This window comes from Rana temporaria, chromosome 3 (genome assembly GCF_905171775.1).
Source record: "Rana temporaria chromosome 3, aRanTem1.1, whole genome shotgun sequence".
NCBI lineage: Eukaryota > Metazoa > Chordata > Amphibia > Anura > Ranidae > Rana > Rana temporaria.
In genome coordinates, this window is record NC_053491.1 from 222,774,603 (window position 1) to 222,790,793 (window position 16,191).

Sequence of the window (16,191 nt, forward strand, 5' to 3'; positions counted from 1 at the left end):
ATTTCTTTGTAAGTGGGCAAACGCACAAAATCTGCATGGGATCAAGAAAATGTTTTCCCTACTGTAATACCAATGTTTTTGTAAAATGTAAAAGATGGTGTTATGCTAAGTAAATAGATACCAAACATGTCAAGCTTTAAAATTGAGGACTTCTGTGGAATGGTAACAAACTGTGGTATCTAAAAATATTTACAGGTGATATTTTAAAAGCCTTTACAAGCTACCAGTTTAGAGTTAACCAGGAAGTCTGGTGCTAGAATTATCGCTCTCACTCTGATGTTCACATCAATACCTCACATTGTATTATGTGCCATCACCGTGTACATATGTGTGTGGGACCTTCGTATGCACTCACATTTAGGCTTGAATTTGGGGGATGGGGCACTTTACATGTTTTTAAAAATGTAATTATTATTTTATTTACATTTTTTTACACTGTTTATTAAAAAAAAAAAAAAAATTATCAACTTTATTGCTATCCCAGCATCTCTTGTGATAGCGTTGGCAGTGACATGTACTCTTTAATGAGAGATCAGGGGTCTATTGGACCCTAGATATTTCCTCTGCCCTTTAAAGCATCTGATCAAACTGATATCGGTTTACTAGCGGGCATAGGCCTGCACAGCCTATTGCATTAGGGTGTGCACCCTGAAGCTCAAACAGGTGTGTGTGTGTCTACATATATATGACCCGGGCACATTGATCTCCCTTCCAGCACAGTGAAAGTGAAGAGCGTAAACACTACTCTTATGGCATAACCGGCAAGAGGAAGATATTTCCCATCTTCCTGTCGGCACATAAAGCAATAATACTAACGCACATGGGGGGGATTAGGGTGCGCCCAGAAACACCCTGTGTGCACGCCTATGCTAGCGGGTAACGGCTTGTAATAATCAAATTGAAAACGAAAGTGAACAAATCCTCATTGCTTCTGGTCTCTTATGTCATGGGGCGGAGGGTTTGGGGCAGGTACAGATGTACAGATACTCTAGGACGGCAGCAATTCCCGGCCCCCTGATCACATGGGAGAACCGGGGAAGGGCAGTGGTTGGAGGGGAGGGTCCTATTCCGTGCCCTGTAATCAGCCAGCTGTAGGGCCATTCGGAGCACTTCTACTGTAAAATGTATTGCTGGCTGAAAATGTTGGTACTGGGATCATGGCTGCAGCTGTAACCACTTTAACTCCAGGATGTACAGGTACATCCTACGGGCATGAAGTAGTCAAATAAGTAAACAGGGGTTTCCTTTTCACATAATTGGATAATTAAATTAAAGTGAATATTTTTACAGTTTGTTGTGTTGAACATTCCTAAATCCTTTAGTAAATCAGCCTCAAAGTGTGTAGGCAGGATCTTGGGAATCAAGGCAACAGCATTGGTTTTCTGTGAAAGAAATTAATGTTTGAATGTTGAGAAAAATAGAGAGGTTAGGGAAAGGTGGAGTTCTGCAATTAAGCAGGCAGGGCAAACAACGCTACTGGGATTTCAGTACAGCAAAGGGACTGCAATGGGAACCTAGGAACGCACTGGGTTATCGTCAGATCAACAGGTATTTTTCTGTACTTGCAGCATTTTTAAAGGGATAAACGAGAAAATGTGAACATATTTCAGAGATGTACTGAATGTGCACAGTTATAGTTTTGTATTTTGAAATGCTCTTAAGCATTTTTGGTTATAAAAGAAGGATTAGAACGTTTGCCATGTTTATTCCACAGACTTTCGTCAGAGTTGGGATTTTTGCTCACTTTGGAAAAATTATTCTCACTTCCTGTCATATCTCTGGGACTGAAGGTGTGAATTTTTTTTTCCAGTGGGTACACTGAAAGCAGTCATTCTTAACCTTCAAAGGTCTGTCTACATAAAAAAATAAGAATTCCATTGTAAATGCTTTCTTATGTATTGCAGGGTGCATTGTCTGGTCTCCTGGTTGGTTTTACAATTTCATTATGGGTAGGTATAGGATCTCAGATTTACCCTCCTTTGCCCATAAGCAGTTTACCCAAATTCCTGTCAACTGAAGGCTGCAATTTGAGCACTAATGCTAACTGGACATTAACAACTGCACTTCCCACAGTGACTGGTATATTGTCAGAAACTCAAGCTCAACTTGGGGAAAGGTATGTGATATTTCTTTATTACTTCACATTTTTTTAATTATCTGACACCTTCATGTGTAGGTTCTTGGAATCAATAAGCTTTACTAAATCTACAATAAGCCTTCCAGGTAAATATATTCAATTGAAGGTGTCACGTCTATGACGTGACCTAAGAGGTTTGCTCACGTAGAGTTCTACTACATATTATGGGTCATAAAAATCAAAAACCTACGTCACCAAGCGCGTGCTCCGGTCAACCAACCAAATCCTTCTCCAAATCCCTAAATCCCGCTGCAAATCTAAGGGAGAACGTAGATTTGCAGTCCAAGGACCCCGGCTTTGGAATGCTCTAACCACGACCATCCGCTTGAAAGAAAACCATCGGGCTTTTAGGAAAAAACTAAAAAACCACCTCTTCTAAAGGATAAGGACAACGCTGGATGCAAGCGCCTTGAGGCGTTTAAGTTCGCATTTGTTGCGCTATACAAGTTACTCACTCACTCACTCACTCATCATAGTTTTGAGTCTATTAATTTGGCTTATCAGACAAGCTATTAAAAATTGTTTTTTTTAAACTTGTCACGTCAGCAAAATCTGAAGGTGAATTAAACCTAAATTAAAATCTAAAATGGTATGATAAGGTAATATATTTAACCACTTAACAACCGAGGACGTCATATGAAGTCCTCGACTTTGTGCGGTGATATCTGAATGATGCCTGCAGCTACAGGCATCATTCAGATATCACCGTCTTCAGCCGGAGATTCTCAGCACGATAAGAATGATCAAAGTGGCCTTCTTATAGGCAGCTGGAGGGGACATCCCTCCCGCCGCCATCCGGTGCTTCTCCGGGCTCTCCTGTGCCATCAGGGGCCCGGAGAACGAACTGGCCAGTGCTGGCTGGGAAGCATAGAGATGACTGGTGACCAGATGGTCACCAGTCATCTCTATGACCATCCGAGACTCGGGTTCGACGTTATGATGTCACGCCCGGGTACCCGGAAGTAAACAAAGCCGCAATCGCGGCTGTCGGCATTAGATCGTGAAATTCACGATCTCATGTTTGTAAGCCTGGAGGAGAGATGTGGGGTCCTATTGACCCCACATATCTCCATAAAGAGGACCTGTTACAGTGATTCCTATTACAAGGGATGTTTACATTCCTTGTAATAGGAATACAAGTGATCAAAAAAAAAGGAAAAAAAAAAGTGTAAAATAAAAAAAATGAAGTTAAAACATATTTTTTTTCTTAAAACGCCCCTGTCCCCGGTAGCTCGCGCTCAGAAGCGAACACGCATGTAAGTCCCACCCACATATGTAAACGCCGTTCAAACCCCACATGTGAGGTATCGTCGCGTGAGTTAGAGCGTGTGCAACAATTCTAGCACTAGACCATCTCTGTAACCTGTAAAAAAAATGTAAGCGTCGCCATTCCATGAGTGTGCGCAATTTTAAAGCGTGATATGTTAGGTATCTATTTACTCGGCGTAACATCATCTTTCACAATATACAAAAAAATTGGGCTAACTTTACTGTTTTGTTATTTTTTAATTCATGAAACCGTTTTTTTTTCCCCAAAAAAAGGCGTTTGAAAAATGATTGCAAATACCGTGTGAGAAAAAAAGTTGCAATGACCGCCATTGTATTCCCTAGGGTGTCTGCTAAAAAAATATATAATGTTTGGGGGGTTCTGATTAATTTTCTAGCAAAAAAATTGTGATTTTTACATGGAGAGAAGTGCCAAAATAGGCGAGGTGGGCAAATGGTTAATAATATAAACTAGTTATATTTAAACTGGTAAATGATTTATAGTTTTGCTCATTGTTAGTTTAATTGTAAAACGCACATAACATTGCGATTTGCGTGTAGGGCAGCTTGTGACAAATTATGCAAACCCTCGCTGTCAGAATACAATAACACAGTGGAAGAGTTCCCCTAATCAATACTGACTGTGTTGATGGGTGAATTTAAGCAATTTATCTTCCTTCAACCTGTGGTTGAAGGAAAGAGAATTGCATTAACTACGGCTTGCTTAACAGTCAAAAGAATTTTAATGCATTTAAGGCAAAACTTACGACTATAAACAGAAACAAGTGCTGGATGCTGGACTTTAAAATCAGAAATGTGTTATGACTGTGGAGTTTATTGATAGTAAATGGCTGTGAGCTAATAAGGGTTTGTCCATTTTTTTTTAAACCGGGAACAAATTTAACTGTCATGATTTTACTGTGGATGAGCATTGTTTGCCCTTATTATACTCCTTTGCTCTCATTGAATACACTGGTTTATGTTTCATTTCAAACTTTGGTAGTTATTTACATCTGTTTGTAAGACAATTTGACATACACTTCTCTAGCTTCCCATAGATGGATCACAATTCAGCCAGTTCAGCAGAGACTGGCCAAATGTTGATACATCTACTGTGTATGGCCCTTTCGATCTGAAAATGTACTTCTCATGAATGCGCTTGTTGGAAAATTTTGCTTCAATCAGCCATTGCAACCATTCAGCTGCAGCGCTGATCAGTGTATTCTGGCAGCACAGGAGTCCCGCTGTCAGAAGAGAGGGAATCGGATAATTTTTCTCGTTCAGCTCGAGTTAAACAATTTAACAATGTTTGAAGTAAAACCAACAGTTTTGGAAGCGCACTTGGTGAGAGGAAAACAATTATTTGTGACACCCCTGAATTTAGGAACAAACCCCTAGTTTTTGGAATTATGTAGGAATCTATGAGGATGTTTTGTTTTTAGAAACCATTGATATTATTGTAATGTTTTACATACATGGAACAAAGCTGACTGCTAATTCTTGTGATGTTTTTGTGTGTTTTCTTTCCTTTAGACCTGACCTGGCTGATAGCTGGTACTCCCTGTCATATCTATACTTCAGTACAATTGGAACAGTTGTTGCTATTGTTGTGGGAATAATAGTTAGCTTAGCAACAGGTAAAATCTTTGTTATAGTATAATACTAATGCAACTGTTCTACTGCTAACGTTACATTTAGAATAGCGTTTATTTTTCTGCTGCTGTTCTTAACAATTATGTATAGATATCATGGTAAGTACATTAACTAGATGATGAACAGCTGCCGCAGTTGTACTGCGGCAGGTTGGCAAGGCTGTGTGCATCGGCGTCATTGTACGGGCGCTTTAAGAAGCTACAGGAGGTGCGCTCACGGCACGACGCCAGAACCGATGCGCAATGTCCCCCAGCCATCCGCGATCACTCCACAGAGAGCCTAGAATGGTGATCTGTGTATGTAAACAAACAGATCCCTGTTCTGACAGGGGAGTAGAGAGAGATCGACTGTTCCAAGTGATCAGGAACAGCAATCTCTCTCCTCCTCCAGTCAGTACCCTCCCCCCAAAGTTAGAAACAGCTCCCTAGGGAACACGTAACCCCTTGATCGTCCCCTAGTGTTAACCCCTTCACTACCAGTGACATTTATACAGTAATCAGTGACTATTTTGAGCTCTAATTGCTGTATAAATGTCACTGGTCCCAAAAAAGTGTCAAAAGTGTCCGTCCTGTCTGTCGCAGTGTCGCAGTCCCGCAAAAAATTGCAGATTGCTGCCATTACTAGTGGAAAAAAATTATAATAAAAATGCCATAAATATATCCCATAGTTTGTAGACGCTATAACTTTTGCGCAAACCAATCAATATACGCTAATTCCAATTTTTTTACCAAAAATATGTAGAAGAATACGTATTGGCCTAAACTGATGAAGAAATTTGTTTATTTTTTTATTTCAATATTTATTATAGCAAAAAGTTAAAAATATTGTTTGTTTTTTCAAAATTTATATTTTTTTGTTTATAGTGCAAAAAATAAAAACCACTGAGGTGATCAAATACCACTAAAAGAAAGTTATATTTGTGGGGGATAAATTTTGTTTGTGTACAACGTTGCATGACCACGCAATTGTCAGTTAAAGTGACACAGTGCCGTATCGCAAAAAAATAGCCTGGTAATTAAGGGGGAAAATCTTCCGGTCCTTAAGTGGTTAAAGTGAACTTGTAGCTACAGGGTCACTTGTATATGAAAGCATATCTGCAAAAAGAAGAGTGAATATACTTGCCTTTCCAGCTGTTCTTGTCATAAAGCACAGCTGCTTCACTGTTTCCCAGCCGCTTCAACTATCTGACCGCTCAGGTAGGTTGACTATGCATTTTCCCAGTCGCACACTGTGGTTCCTCCTGCTGTCCCGTACATCCTGTAGTGATGTATAATTTGGTGGGAAAAAAACACAACGTGTTTCACCTGTTTCACACTCCCCAAAGTATGGAATACTTGTGGTATGGAATACTTGTGGTATGGAATACTTGCTGCAGAAGGTTAGCGGCGAAGCAGTGATATTTCAAGACACGGACCACTGAAAAAGTAAGGATATTCATTCTTCATTTAGTAGATATTTTTTTCCAGGTCACTTAAAAATGCTATGCAAAAGTGCTATTTACAGGGCAAATTAATTTATAGACAAAAACTCTCTAATTTTAAAATAAACTATAAAAAGTCAGAGGCCTTCAATCTGGACTGCCTGTCTGGACAAGCAGTTTCGCCCTTGGCCTTTGGCTGTTCTTCCTTGGAGTCTCGCGCTTCCTTTGCCCACAATACTTCAACATCCCCCACCGTAGCAACCACCTGGCAGATTTGCTCTAGGGATTTTCGCATCTATGCTACTCCCTAGCTCTGACCCCTTACAATTCAATTGTGGGCATGCTGAACTTTGCCCCAGGAATGCCCGAACCAGCTCTTCTGACACCGGGATATGTATTCTGCCACACATTTTATCAAAGATTCCAAATGGCTTATTGCCACTCAGATGCGGTTGGACCCAAAATTCTCTGACCTGGGTTATATTCCAATGCTTTAACTCTCTCACTTCCTGCGTGCCCTGCCAATGGCCTCTTTATTTATGAGACCATTAACTACCTATGAAAAGCAGTGCTGGATTTAAGAGACATTCATACATGTCCGTTCCATCTCTTACAAACTGTTACTAGCATAATCTTCACAGATCACCCTTTAGGTATCTAGACAAATGGGAAAATGACCTCCAACTATGCTGGACCCCGGCAGAACACAGAAAGATCTTGGCCCTCTTATTTAAATCATCTATATACAATACAATTAAAGAATTGGGGTACTACTACGACACTACTGCACTGTATATATCCCTCAGTGCCTAAAATATGTTGGAGCTGTGGTGCTGAGAGAGGGGACATGTTACATCTATTCTGGTTCTGCCCGGTTCTCAGTACTCTTTGGATCACACAAAAATTTACTGACAGGTCATTACTTTTCACACCATGTTTTTACCTATTGCACCAAAATGAAGTATCACTGTTCACATATAAAAAAAAAACGGTGGTGAGGAACCTAGCTAATGTTGATCAGGCGTGTATTCTGCCTTTATGAAAGTCAGTGCACAGGCTTACTCTACGGCAATGGATTCTTAAAGTGGAGGACATTAGGGAAATGGAAAGTCTGACTATCACACTCAAAGATACAATTGAAAGGTTTATTAAAACCAGGTTTTATTGGCTTGAGTTTTTGTGTACAGATGAATTCATAAAGATTCTGGTGGGATAATCTCCTGCACTGCTACTTTTCTTACATTGTTGACCCTCAACATTCTTGAACCCCTTTTTGACTGCTGGGCATAATTATTTTAAACGATAAGTGTACTGTTGGTACTCCTCCTTCTGGTGGTGCTGCCTCACCTGCCTCCTTCCTTCCCCCCACCCTCATTTTCTTCTCTTCTCTCTCTCTTTCCTTCTTTTCCAAGTTAAAATTTCTCTTATTGTCCATCCTGTATATCCTTCCACACTGCATTGGGTTTAATGATGGGCTATTGATTAACAAACTAACTAGTCTCTTGAAGTCTGTTGGGCTATGCTTTTAGCCGAAAATGGGTTTATGTTGTACCTATGTTGAATATTTTAGACCTAGACTTATGATGGTATCCTAATGGTACTCTTTCTGAATTTCTATGTGGATTGTTAGGTCTATGTATCTTGTGTATTCTATGTTTTTCTGCTTATTGTAATTGTAAAAATGTTCTATAAATAAAGAATGCATAAAAAAAAATGTATAGGCAAATTAGGGTTGTGATTACAGAATACAGGTGGTCCCCTACTTTCCAACATCCGAATAAACAAATTGCTCCTACTTAAGAACAAACCTACAGTCTCTATCTTGTTTGTAACCCGGGGACCGCCTGTACAGAATACTTTGTTGATTAGGGCAGCACAATACTTTTTTCATTTACCAGAGTAGTACAAAATTATAAAAATGTAACAAACCATAGAAATAATCAGACATCACCTCTTAACTGATCTCTTTAGCGTAAAATTATATAGTCTTTACATCAAATCTTAATAGTTTTTACACATAAAGCACATTTTTGCCTTGCAGGTGGATTAAAGCAAAATATAAATCGAGAATTTCTACTGACAGCTGAAGACTTCTCGTATCTAAAAGTATTGGTTCCTTCTTGTTGGACAAAGGATGTAAGTATGATGCTAATTTATGTAAGTTATGGTTTATTATGTTACCCTGGTGAGTGTTTCGTGTTTACAAAGGTTCTCCAATATAAGGTTAATGCATATGAATGAATGCCTGCATTCCCATAGCCACAGTCTGATACTTATGATACTCTGCAGCCCTAATATTTTTATATTTCAGTACTTAGTACTTTAGTACTTTCCAGGAGCGTAACTAGAAATCACAGGGCCCCATAGCAAAATGTTGTATGGGGCCCCCCCCCCTCCAAAAAAAAATGAACTAATGCACTCGGCCGTACTCGGCAACCTTCGGCATCAGATGGTCCTGACTCGGATGCGGCAAACACTCGGGGCCGGCTTACATTCTTCATCCTCACCAGGCCCCACTCGGCTGCGGGCCCCATAGCGCCCGCGTGGGTCGCTATGGCGGTAGTTCCGCCACTGGTACTTTATGAACCAAATGAAGGACAGACAATGTGTATGAACAGAGTTAGAATACAAATCGCAAAAGCAAACAAAGCACACAAGGACCCTGTATATTAGAGATTGCAATTTAATAAGGAGCAAAAAATATAACATAAGGGTAAAAAGCTCTAGGTTTTAGGTAGCTTTAAGCTACCAATTAAAATTCTGAATACTGATGTTGCATCAGTACATGATGAATTATGATTGGTGTTACACACTGTAATTATCACCTTGTACAACATTTTATTAACCAGTTTAAGTCCGGGTCAATTTTGACATTCCTCTCCTACATATAAAAATCAACATTTATTTTGTTTGAAAACTACTTAGAACTCCAAGTTTTTGTTTGTGGAAACAATACACTTTTATTTATTTTAATGTACAAAAACACAATATAATCCCCAATTGTTTGGTAAAATAAAAAAGATGATGCTACACCGAGTGAATAGATAGCTAACGCTTTAAAATTGCGTACTTTCATGGAACGGTGTTAAAGTTTGGTACCTAAAAATCTGCATAGGTGACACTTTTAAAGCCATTACAGTGTACCAGTTTAGAGTTATGTATGAGGTCTGGCACTAGAATTATTACTCTTGCTCTGACATTTGTGGCAATACCTCATGTATGGTGTTATCACTATTTAGACATGTGAAGGACCTATGTGCTTGTTTGCATTTGTGCATGAGCATGGGGGGCACGGGACACTTTGTACCTTTTAATTTTTTTTGTTTCAACTTTATTGTTGTCACAAGGGATTAACAAAATCCCCTTGTGATAGCATGGGCCATGACAGGTCCTCTTTTTAGAGACATCTGGGGTCCCTCCTATGGCATCTAAATAAACTGAAATCAGTTTGATTGGATGCTTTCAAAGGCCGGTAACAACTTGACTTGTTAACTTCCAGTTTCTGATGTCACATAGTGGGAAGAACAACACCAGTTCCCCTCACTATGTCCCAGGAAGCCAATGCCGCCGGATGCAACCTTACCAGGCTCCCTGATTGGAAGGGTAAGTCTGGTACAGGTCGTGTGTGTGTATGGGGTGACCCATTTTGCTGCCTGCAGAAGTGATCTAGTGGCTCTATCGTTGCTCGGATCACTTTTACCTGATAGGGAATCGCCGCTAATAAAAAACAATACTGGGATAATGGTTGTAGCCTCAACCATGATCCCTGTATAACCACTTTAACCTTAGGCAAATTCGAAACGCCTAAGGATGGGATGTGGTTAAACTGTATATATAGTGTGAGATTGGGGGATCAGACTCCAAGGGTAGATGCACTTTTTTCAGCGAGTATGCCAATCCAGACTGAGTTTTTTTAAGGGCCTGGTAGCCCACTTTTATTTTAAAAGTTCAAATACAAATAGCAGCCCACGCAGGGGGGTTCCACCATTCCTGTATCTTGGAAAAACATCAACAACTCAGCCTCCCGGCTTTCACATTTGCCGTCCGGCTGTTCAGGCCTTTAGCTTAGGCCCCAAGTTCTGCTCCTCAGAACTACCAGCTTCTTAGACATAAGCACACGTCTAGCTTACGTCCTGCTGCAGCTAAGCACACACCTAACTTATCTCTTGCTGCTCCAACAGTAATGACCTCTGCCTCCTGCAGAGATGCATCCACTCTGTGACTTCTCTCACAGAGCTTTGGGAGTCACCTGACTCCTTAGCACAGACCTCCTGTCTGTGGGGTGGGGCCCTGAATGCTGTTTAGATCAGCCTTAAAAAGCCCAAACCACAGCTGACCAATTAACTTGTGTTTCTTTCCAGAATCTGGTGTAAAACTGCCATTTCTCACCCAGCACAGGGTCCCATCCTCACAATAGTCAAAACTTTTTTTTTCTTGGCTAAAAGCCTGACAATTTTTTTTTCTCTGTGTACCCTTGGAAACATTTTCCTTTACTTCCTATACCAGATATGCAACAAGAAGTGAGAGGAAACCTCCAAATATGAAGAAAATTCCTTTTAAAGACAGCTGTCCCCAGAATAGTTGTCCCCGTTGGAAGATATACACTTTACTTTTGTTCTGGGGGCAATGGAAAATGTTGTCTTCCCCTGTTCTGTTCCTTTGACAACAGTCCCCAATGTGGACAGCAATACAAACTTGACAGAGGGTCTAATCCTTTTTTTGCCTAGAGATGCACTTTAACAAAGCCTGTTTTTTTAAAAACCATACACATGCACAGATATATGAATATCTGGAATATCGAACCGTTAGAACAGATAGGGGATTTATCAAACATGGTGAACGTTCTCCAATATTTTTTAGTTCACTAACCTATAATGCATGTGTTTTTTAACATGACGATTGTTATTTTTAGTCATGTAAATGTCATTTTGTCATTATGACAAATAACGATTGTTATAGCTTAGTGAATTAAAGGAGAAGTCCAGCAAAATCTAGTTTTGGCTGGGCTTCTTCTATAGATCACAGGACTGCATTTCGTTTTCTGCTGACGTCATGGATATCATGACAATAAAGTCTGGGTCTGCCAGATGCCTGGACTGACACCCGTCTCAGCAAGTCGCTTGGAGCCTGAGATTTCCTGCTCCGCCCCCTCCACAGCTCGGCGCTCCAATGAGCGAGGAAAGAGAAGAGCAGAGAGCTGTGACTGAGGCCCCGTACACACGACAGAGGAACTCGACGTGCTTGGCACGTCGAGTTCCTCGTCTCGTTTTGGGATGAAGCCGCCGAGGAGCTCGGCGGGCCGCCTTCTCCTATAGAACAACGCGGCCAACGAGAAAATAGAGAACATGTTCTCTATTTTCTCGTCGAGCTCCTCGGCGGCTCCATCGAGCCAAAACTGTACAGACGACAGAGATTCTCGGCAGAATCCGGGTTTTGACCGAGTTTCTCGGCGAATTCTGCCGAGAATCTCTGTCGTGTGTACGAGGCCTGACAGTCTACAGCTCTCTGTTCACGGAGCTCTGAAAACCGAGCGCTCAGCAGTGTTTGATCGCTTGGTTTTACGTGAAGAGTCATCGGGGGACAGATTCAGCATTGGACCCATGCTGCATCCACCTAGGCAAGTATGAATAGGGAAAAAAAAAGAAAACCATACTATTTTAAGCATTTATATCTCTTGTATCAAGAAATTACAGTTTTGAGCACAAAACATAGAAATTAATTTCCTTTTTTTTTTTTTTTTTTGACAAAGCTTAATTGAAGAAGCTGAAGTTAGAAGCTGATTGGCTACCGAGCACAGCTGCACCAGATTTTGCACTCTCCAGTTTTAGTAACTGTACCCCAAATTATTATTAGTATCAGTTTAGGAAGTTAGCAGGGCAACAACTTCCAGACTTCAGGATTCCGCCAAGATCTGTGTTGGGCTGTAAAAACACAACTATGTTTTCCCATACAAAAAATATATATGCTGAAGCAGTGCACCTCCACCTACAGTTTTGTATTTGTCTCCCTGCATAGTCCTACAAATACTATACCAGTTGATCCATCCAGTGAAATCTACCTAATGCAAATTCCTGTGATAGTGTGGCAGTTATGTTGCACTGCTCCTAAATTCAGAGCACAGTTGCCACTCTCTTAGGCTGTGCCTGCTTCCACTACAGAGAGAGAAAAAAATGTTGTAGGAGGCGTGGCTATCAGCATTGTCACTTATGATTTGCAAGCCTGTAGGTTGTCAATCAGCGCTTGGCCACACCTAGCCCTGCCCACTGCTTTCTTTACTGACAGCACTATCATTGTTGCTGAAACCCTCCCACTGTCCCCACAGTGTCTGGTAAGTGGCACAAGTGAGACACAAATGAAGGAGGATTTGGCTCAGTCAGGGGTGGTAAAGAAAGTTTTTTTGTTTGTTTTCTACTTTATGGGGCTTGTGCATCACATTGTAACTGGATTTGAGACTTTAGAATGTCATATAGGAGTCTTTAGTTGAATTTTTGCTTTTGGGTTTACATACACTTTAAAGCTAAATAAGGGGAAAGCACAAATCTATCCTAGGTAAACCCAAATAATCTACACAAAAGGCCTATTTCTCTCAAATATTGTTCACAAATCTGTGCTAGTGAGCACTTCTCCTTTGTTGAGATAATTCATCCACCTCACAGGTGTGGCATATCAAGATGCTGATTAGACAGCATGATTATTGCACAGGTGTGCCTTTGGCCCCGTACACACGACCAAGTTTCTCGGCAGAATTCAGCCAGAAACTCGATCAGAGCCGTATTCTGCCGAGAAACCCGGTCGTGTGTACACTTTTGGCCGAGGAAACCGACGAGGATCTCGTCGGGCCAAATAGAGAACATGTTCTCTATTTCCTCGTTAGTCAATGAGGAAACTTGGCTCGCCGAGATCCTCGGCGGCTTCACAAGGAACTCAACGAGCAAAACGATGTGTTTTGCTCGTCGAGTTTCTCGGACGTGTGTACGGGGCCTTAGGCTGGCCACAATAAAAGGCCACTCTAAAATGTGCAGTTTTATCACACAGCACAATGCCACAGATGTCGCAAGTTTTGAGGGAGAGTGCAATTGGCATGCTGACTACAGGGATGTCCACAGGAGCTGTTGCCCTTGAATTGAATGTTCCTTTCTCTACCATAAGCCGTCTTCAAAAGCGTTTCAGAGAATTTGGCAGTACATCCAACCAGCCTCACAACCTCAGATAGGGTTGCAACCTCATCCTTTTAAAACAGAACACATATGAATTACACAGGTTCTGTGGCTAATTAAGGTGGTAATTAGACTCATTTGGTGCCTTACCTGCATTAAATTAGCCTCAGAACCTGTGTAATTCATATGTGTTCTGTTTTAAAGGGATGAGGTGGCAACCCTAACCTCAGACCACGTGTAACCATACCATCCCAGGCCTTTTGTGTGCATAGAAAAAGTCATAGATCTTTGAGTTCAGCTCATGATAAATAGGGGCAAACACAAAGGTGTTGCGTTTATAATTTTGTGTGCATGTGCGTCTACAGGCATATGGCATTTCGAAGCATATGAGCGTAAACTCATTCTATTGGCCAGAATATTTATTCTATCCACTGGAATAAATGTGCCCAAATGTGTGCAGATTTATATGCATTTATGCATGCATGTGTGTAAATTATGCCAGTAAGCTCCTCTCCGAATGCAGGTTTGGGCCTTTGTTTTTTTTGCTCCGAAAGCTGCTGTAAAATATGAATCTAAATGCCACAATATGTATGGACATATTTGCTAAAATGGAGATGTATTCAGAGGCATAAAAAAATGAAGAAATTCCATTAAAAGCTATTTTTTTTTTTAGCCTGTGTAAATATCAATATGAGTGATATTAAAGGCAAAATTATAAAGAAATAAACATGTTATACTTACCTGCTCTGTGCAGCGATTTTGCACAGAGCAGCCCCAATCCTCCTTTTCTCTGGTCCACCACCTGCAATCCTGGCCTCTCTCTCTCTTTGAGTGCCCCCAGAGCAAGCAATTTGCAAAGGGGGGCACCCAATTAGGCATGGTCCCAAGCCGCTGCTCTGCAAGCCGCTCAGGAGCATAGCAAGCAGTTTCAGAGGAAGAGCCAAGATCACCGGCAGGGGACCCTAGAAGAGGAGGTTCGGCCCACTCTGTGCAATACAGTTGCACAGAGCAAACATGTTTATTATTCTAATTTAAAAAGTTACCTTTACACTTTAATGATAAGATTTGTAAATTGTGATTACTTCTCAACAAAAAGTTAACTTTTTTTTTTTTATCTGTGAGAAAACTAAAGAGAGGAATGTTTATTGTTTTTATGGATTTCATGTGTTCATTTTGTCTATACATCATTTTCTGCAGAGAGAAAAAGTTGAAATGCTTAACTGGAAACGTCAAGATACTGATCTCCAGGAGGATAAAGGAATGGACAACCCTGCATTCAATCATATGGAAATGCATAACACAGAGAAAAATGAGAAGATGAATGGTGTTAATCCTTGACTTTCCCCCCAAGCTGTGCTCTACAGTGTGTGAACAAAAGAAGAAAACGATTTTTATGGCACAGTAATTGATGTTGAAAAACACACTGAATATTCATGTGAATTGTTACACTTGCTCCAGAAGAATATTTGTGTACATATAAAATTTATAGAACTGGTTTTGTATAAAAAAAAAATGTTAAGAGGCAGCAGTGCTGCCAGAACTGCAAATATATTGACTCAGGGGAATCATTCATACTGTATCAAAGCTTTGGATGTTTGCTGTACATTTTTATAAATTGTAGCTTGACTTGTTCTCTATGTTTGTTATGTATTTTATCCCTATTTACTTTTATAAATAAGACATAAATGTGCTTTGTTGTGTCTTTATGGAGCTGTCATCAGTTAGCTTCTGAGATGGTCCTTTAAAGTAGGGTTGTCCCGATACCGATACTAGTATCGGTATCGGGACCGATACCGAGTATTTGCGGGAGTACTCGTACTCGCGCAAATACTCCCGATGCCAGAATAGAATACTTTTTTTTTTTTTCCCCGAGTGCGGGTGGAGAGGGGGTGGAGAGGGGGTGGAGTGCAGGCGGAGAGGGGGCGGAGAGCGGAGCAGAGCAGTCCTCGTATGGGGGAGAGGAGAGCTGCTGCCGCCTTAGACAAAGCCAAGTCAATCCCCCTCCCCTCCCCCCGCCGCTGCCGACATCTACTGTAGTTACTATGCGCGGGGGGAACACAACAGCTGACATTTGCATTTGAATAGCTGGGTGTTCCCCTGCCGCGCCGTCATGTATAGCCCCTCCCCCTTGCCCGGGCACTTTGATACAACGGGTGAGCTGTCTATCAAATTTCTCGGCAAGGGGGAGGGGCTATACATGACGGCGGGGGAACACCCAGCTATTCAAATGCAAATGTCAGCTGTTGTGTTCCCCTAGCTGGAAGTAGTGAGAGAAGAGGAGAGCCTGGGCTGGATTGTCTGTGGATGGTTGGGGATCGGGGGTTCTGCTGCTGCTGCATACATTGTGCACCTATGTCACCCTAATACTACCAGGAGGAGGAATGGTTCACATTTCGGGATCACTGCTGCTGGTATCACTGACTGTCCTCCACACACAAGGTATGGCTAAGGAGCCTGGACTCAAGAGCTAGCAATCTGATGCTGGGTGACCATTGTGCTGATGTTGTAACATGTCTGTGGGACATGAACCTTGAGCTGAGGAGGAGGATGAGCAACAT

At 41.3% G+C, this 16,191-nt stretch overlaps 1 protein-coding gene across 1 annotated transcript in view; it reads left to right on the forward strand.

Moving 5' to 3' along the window:
• LOC120932143 (sodium-coupled monocarboxylate transporter 1-like) overlaps positions 1–15,323 on the forward strand; it is a 48,175-nt gene extending 32,852 nt beyond the window's left edge. The window contains exons 12-15 of the mRNA XM_040344317.1: positions 1,905–2,116; positions 4,937–5,040; positions 8,518–8,612; positions 14,831–15,323. Of these exons, the coding sequence (XP_040200251.1) occupies positions 1,905–2,116; positions 4,937–5,040; positions 8,518–8,612; positions 14,831–14,971 (552 nt within the window). The 3' untranslated portion in view covers positions 14,972–15,323. The remainder of the gene's footprint in view (positions 1–1,904; positions 2,117–4,936; positions 5,041–8,517; positions 8,613–14,830) is intronic.
• Positions 15,324–16,191: the final 868 nt, after the last annotated feature.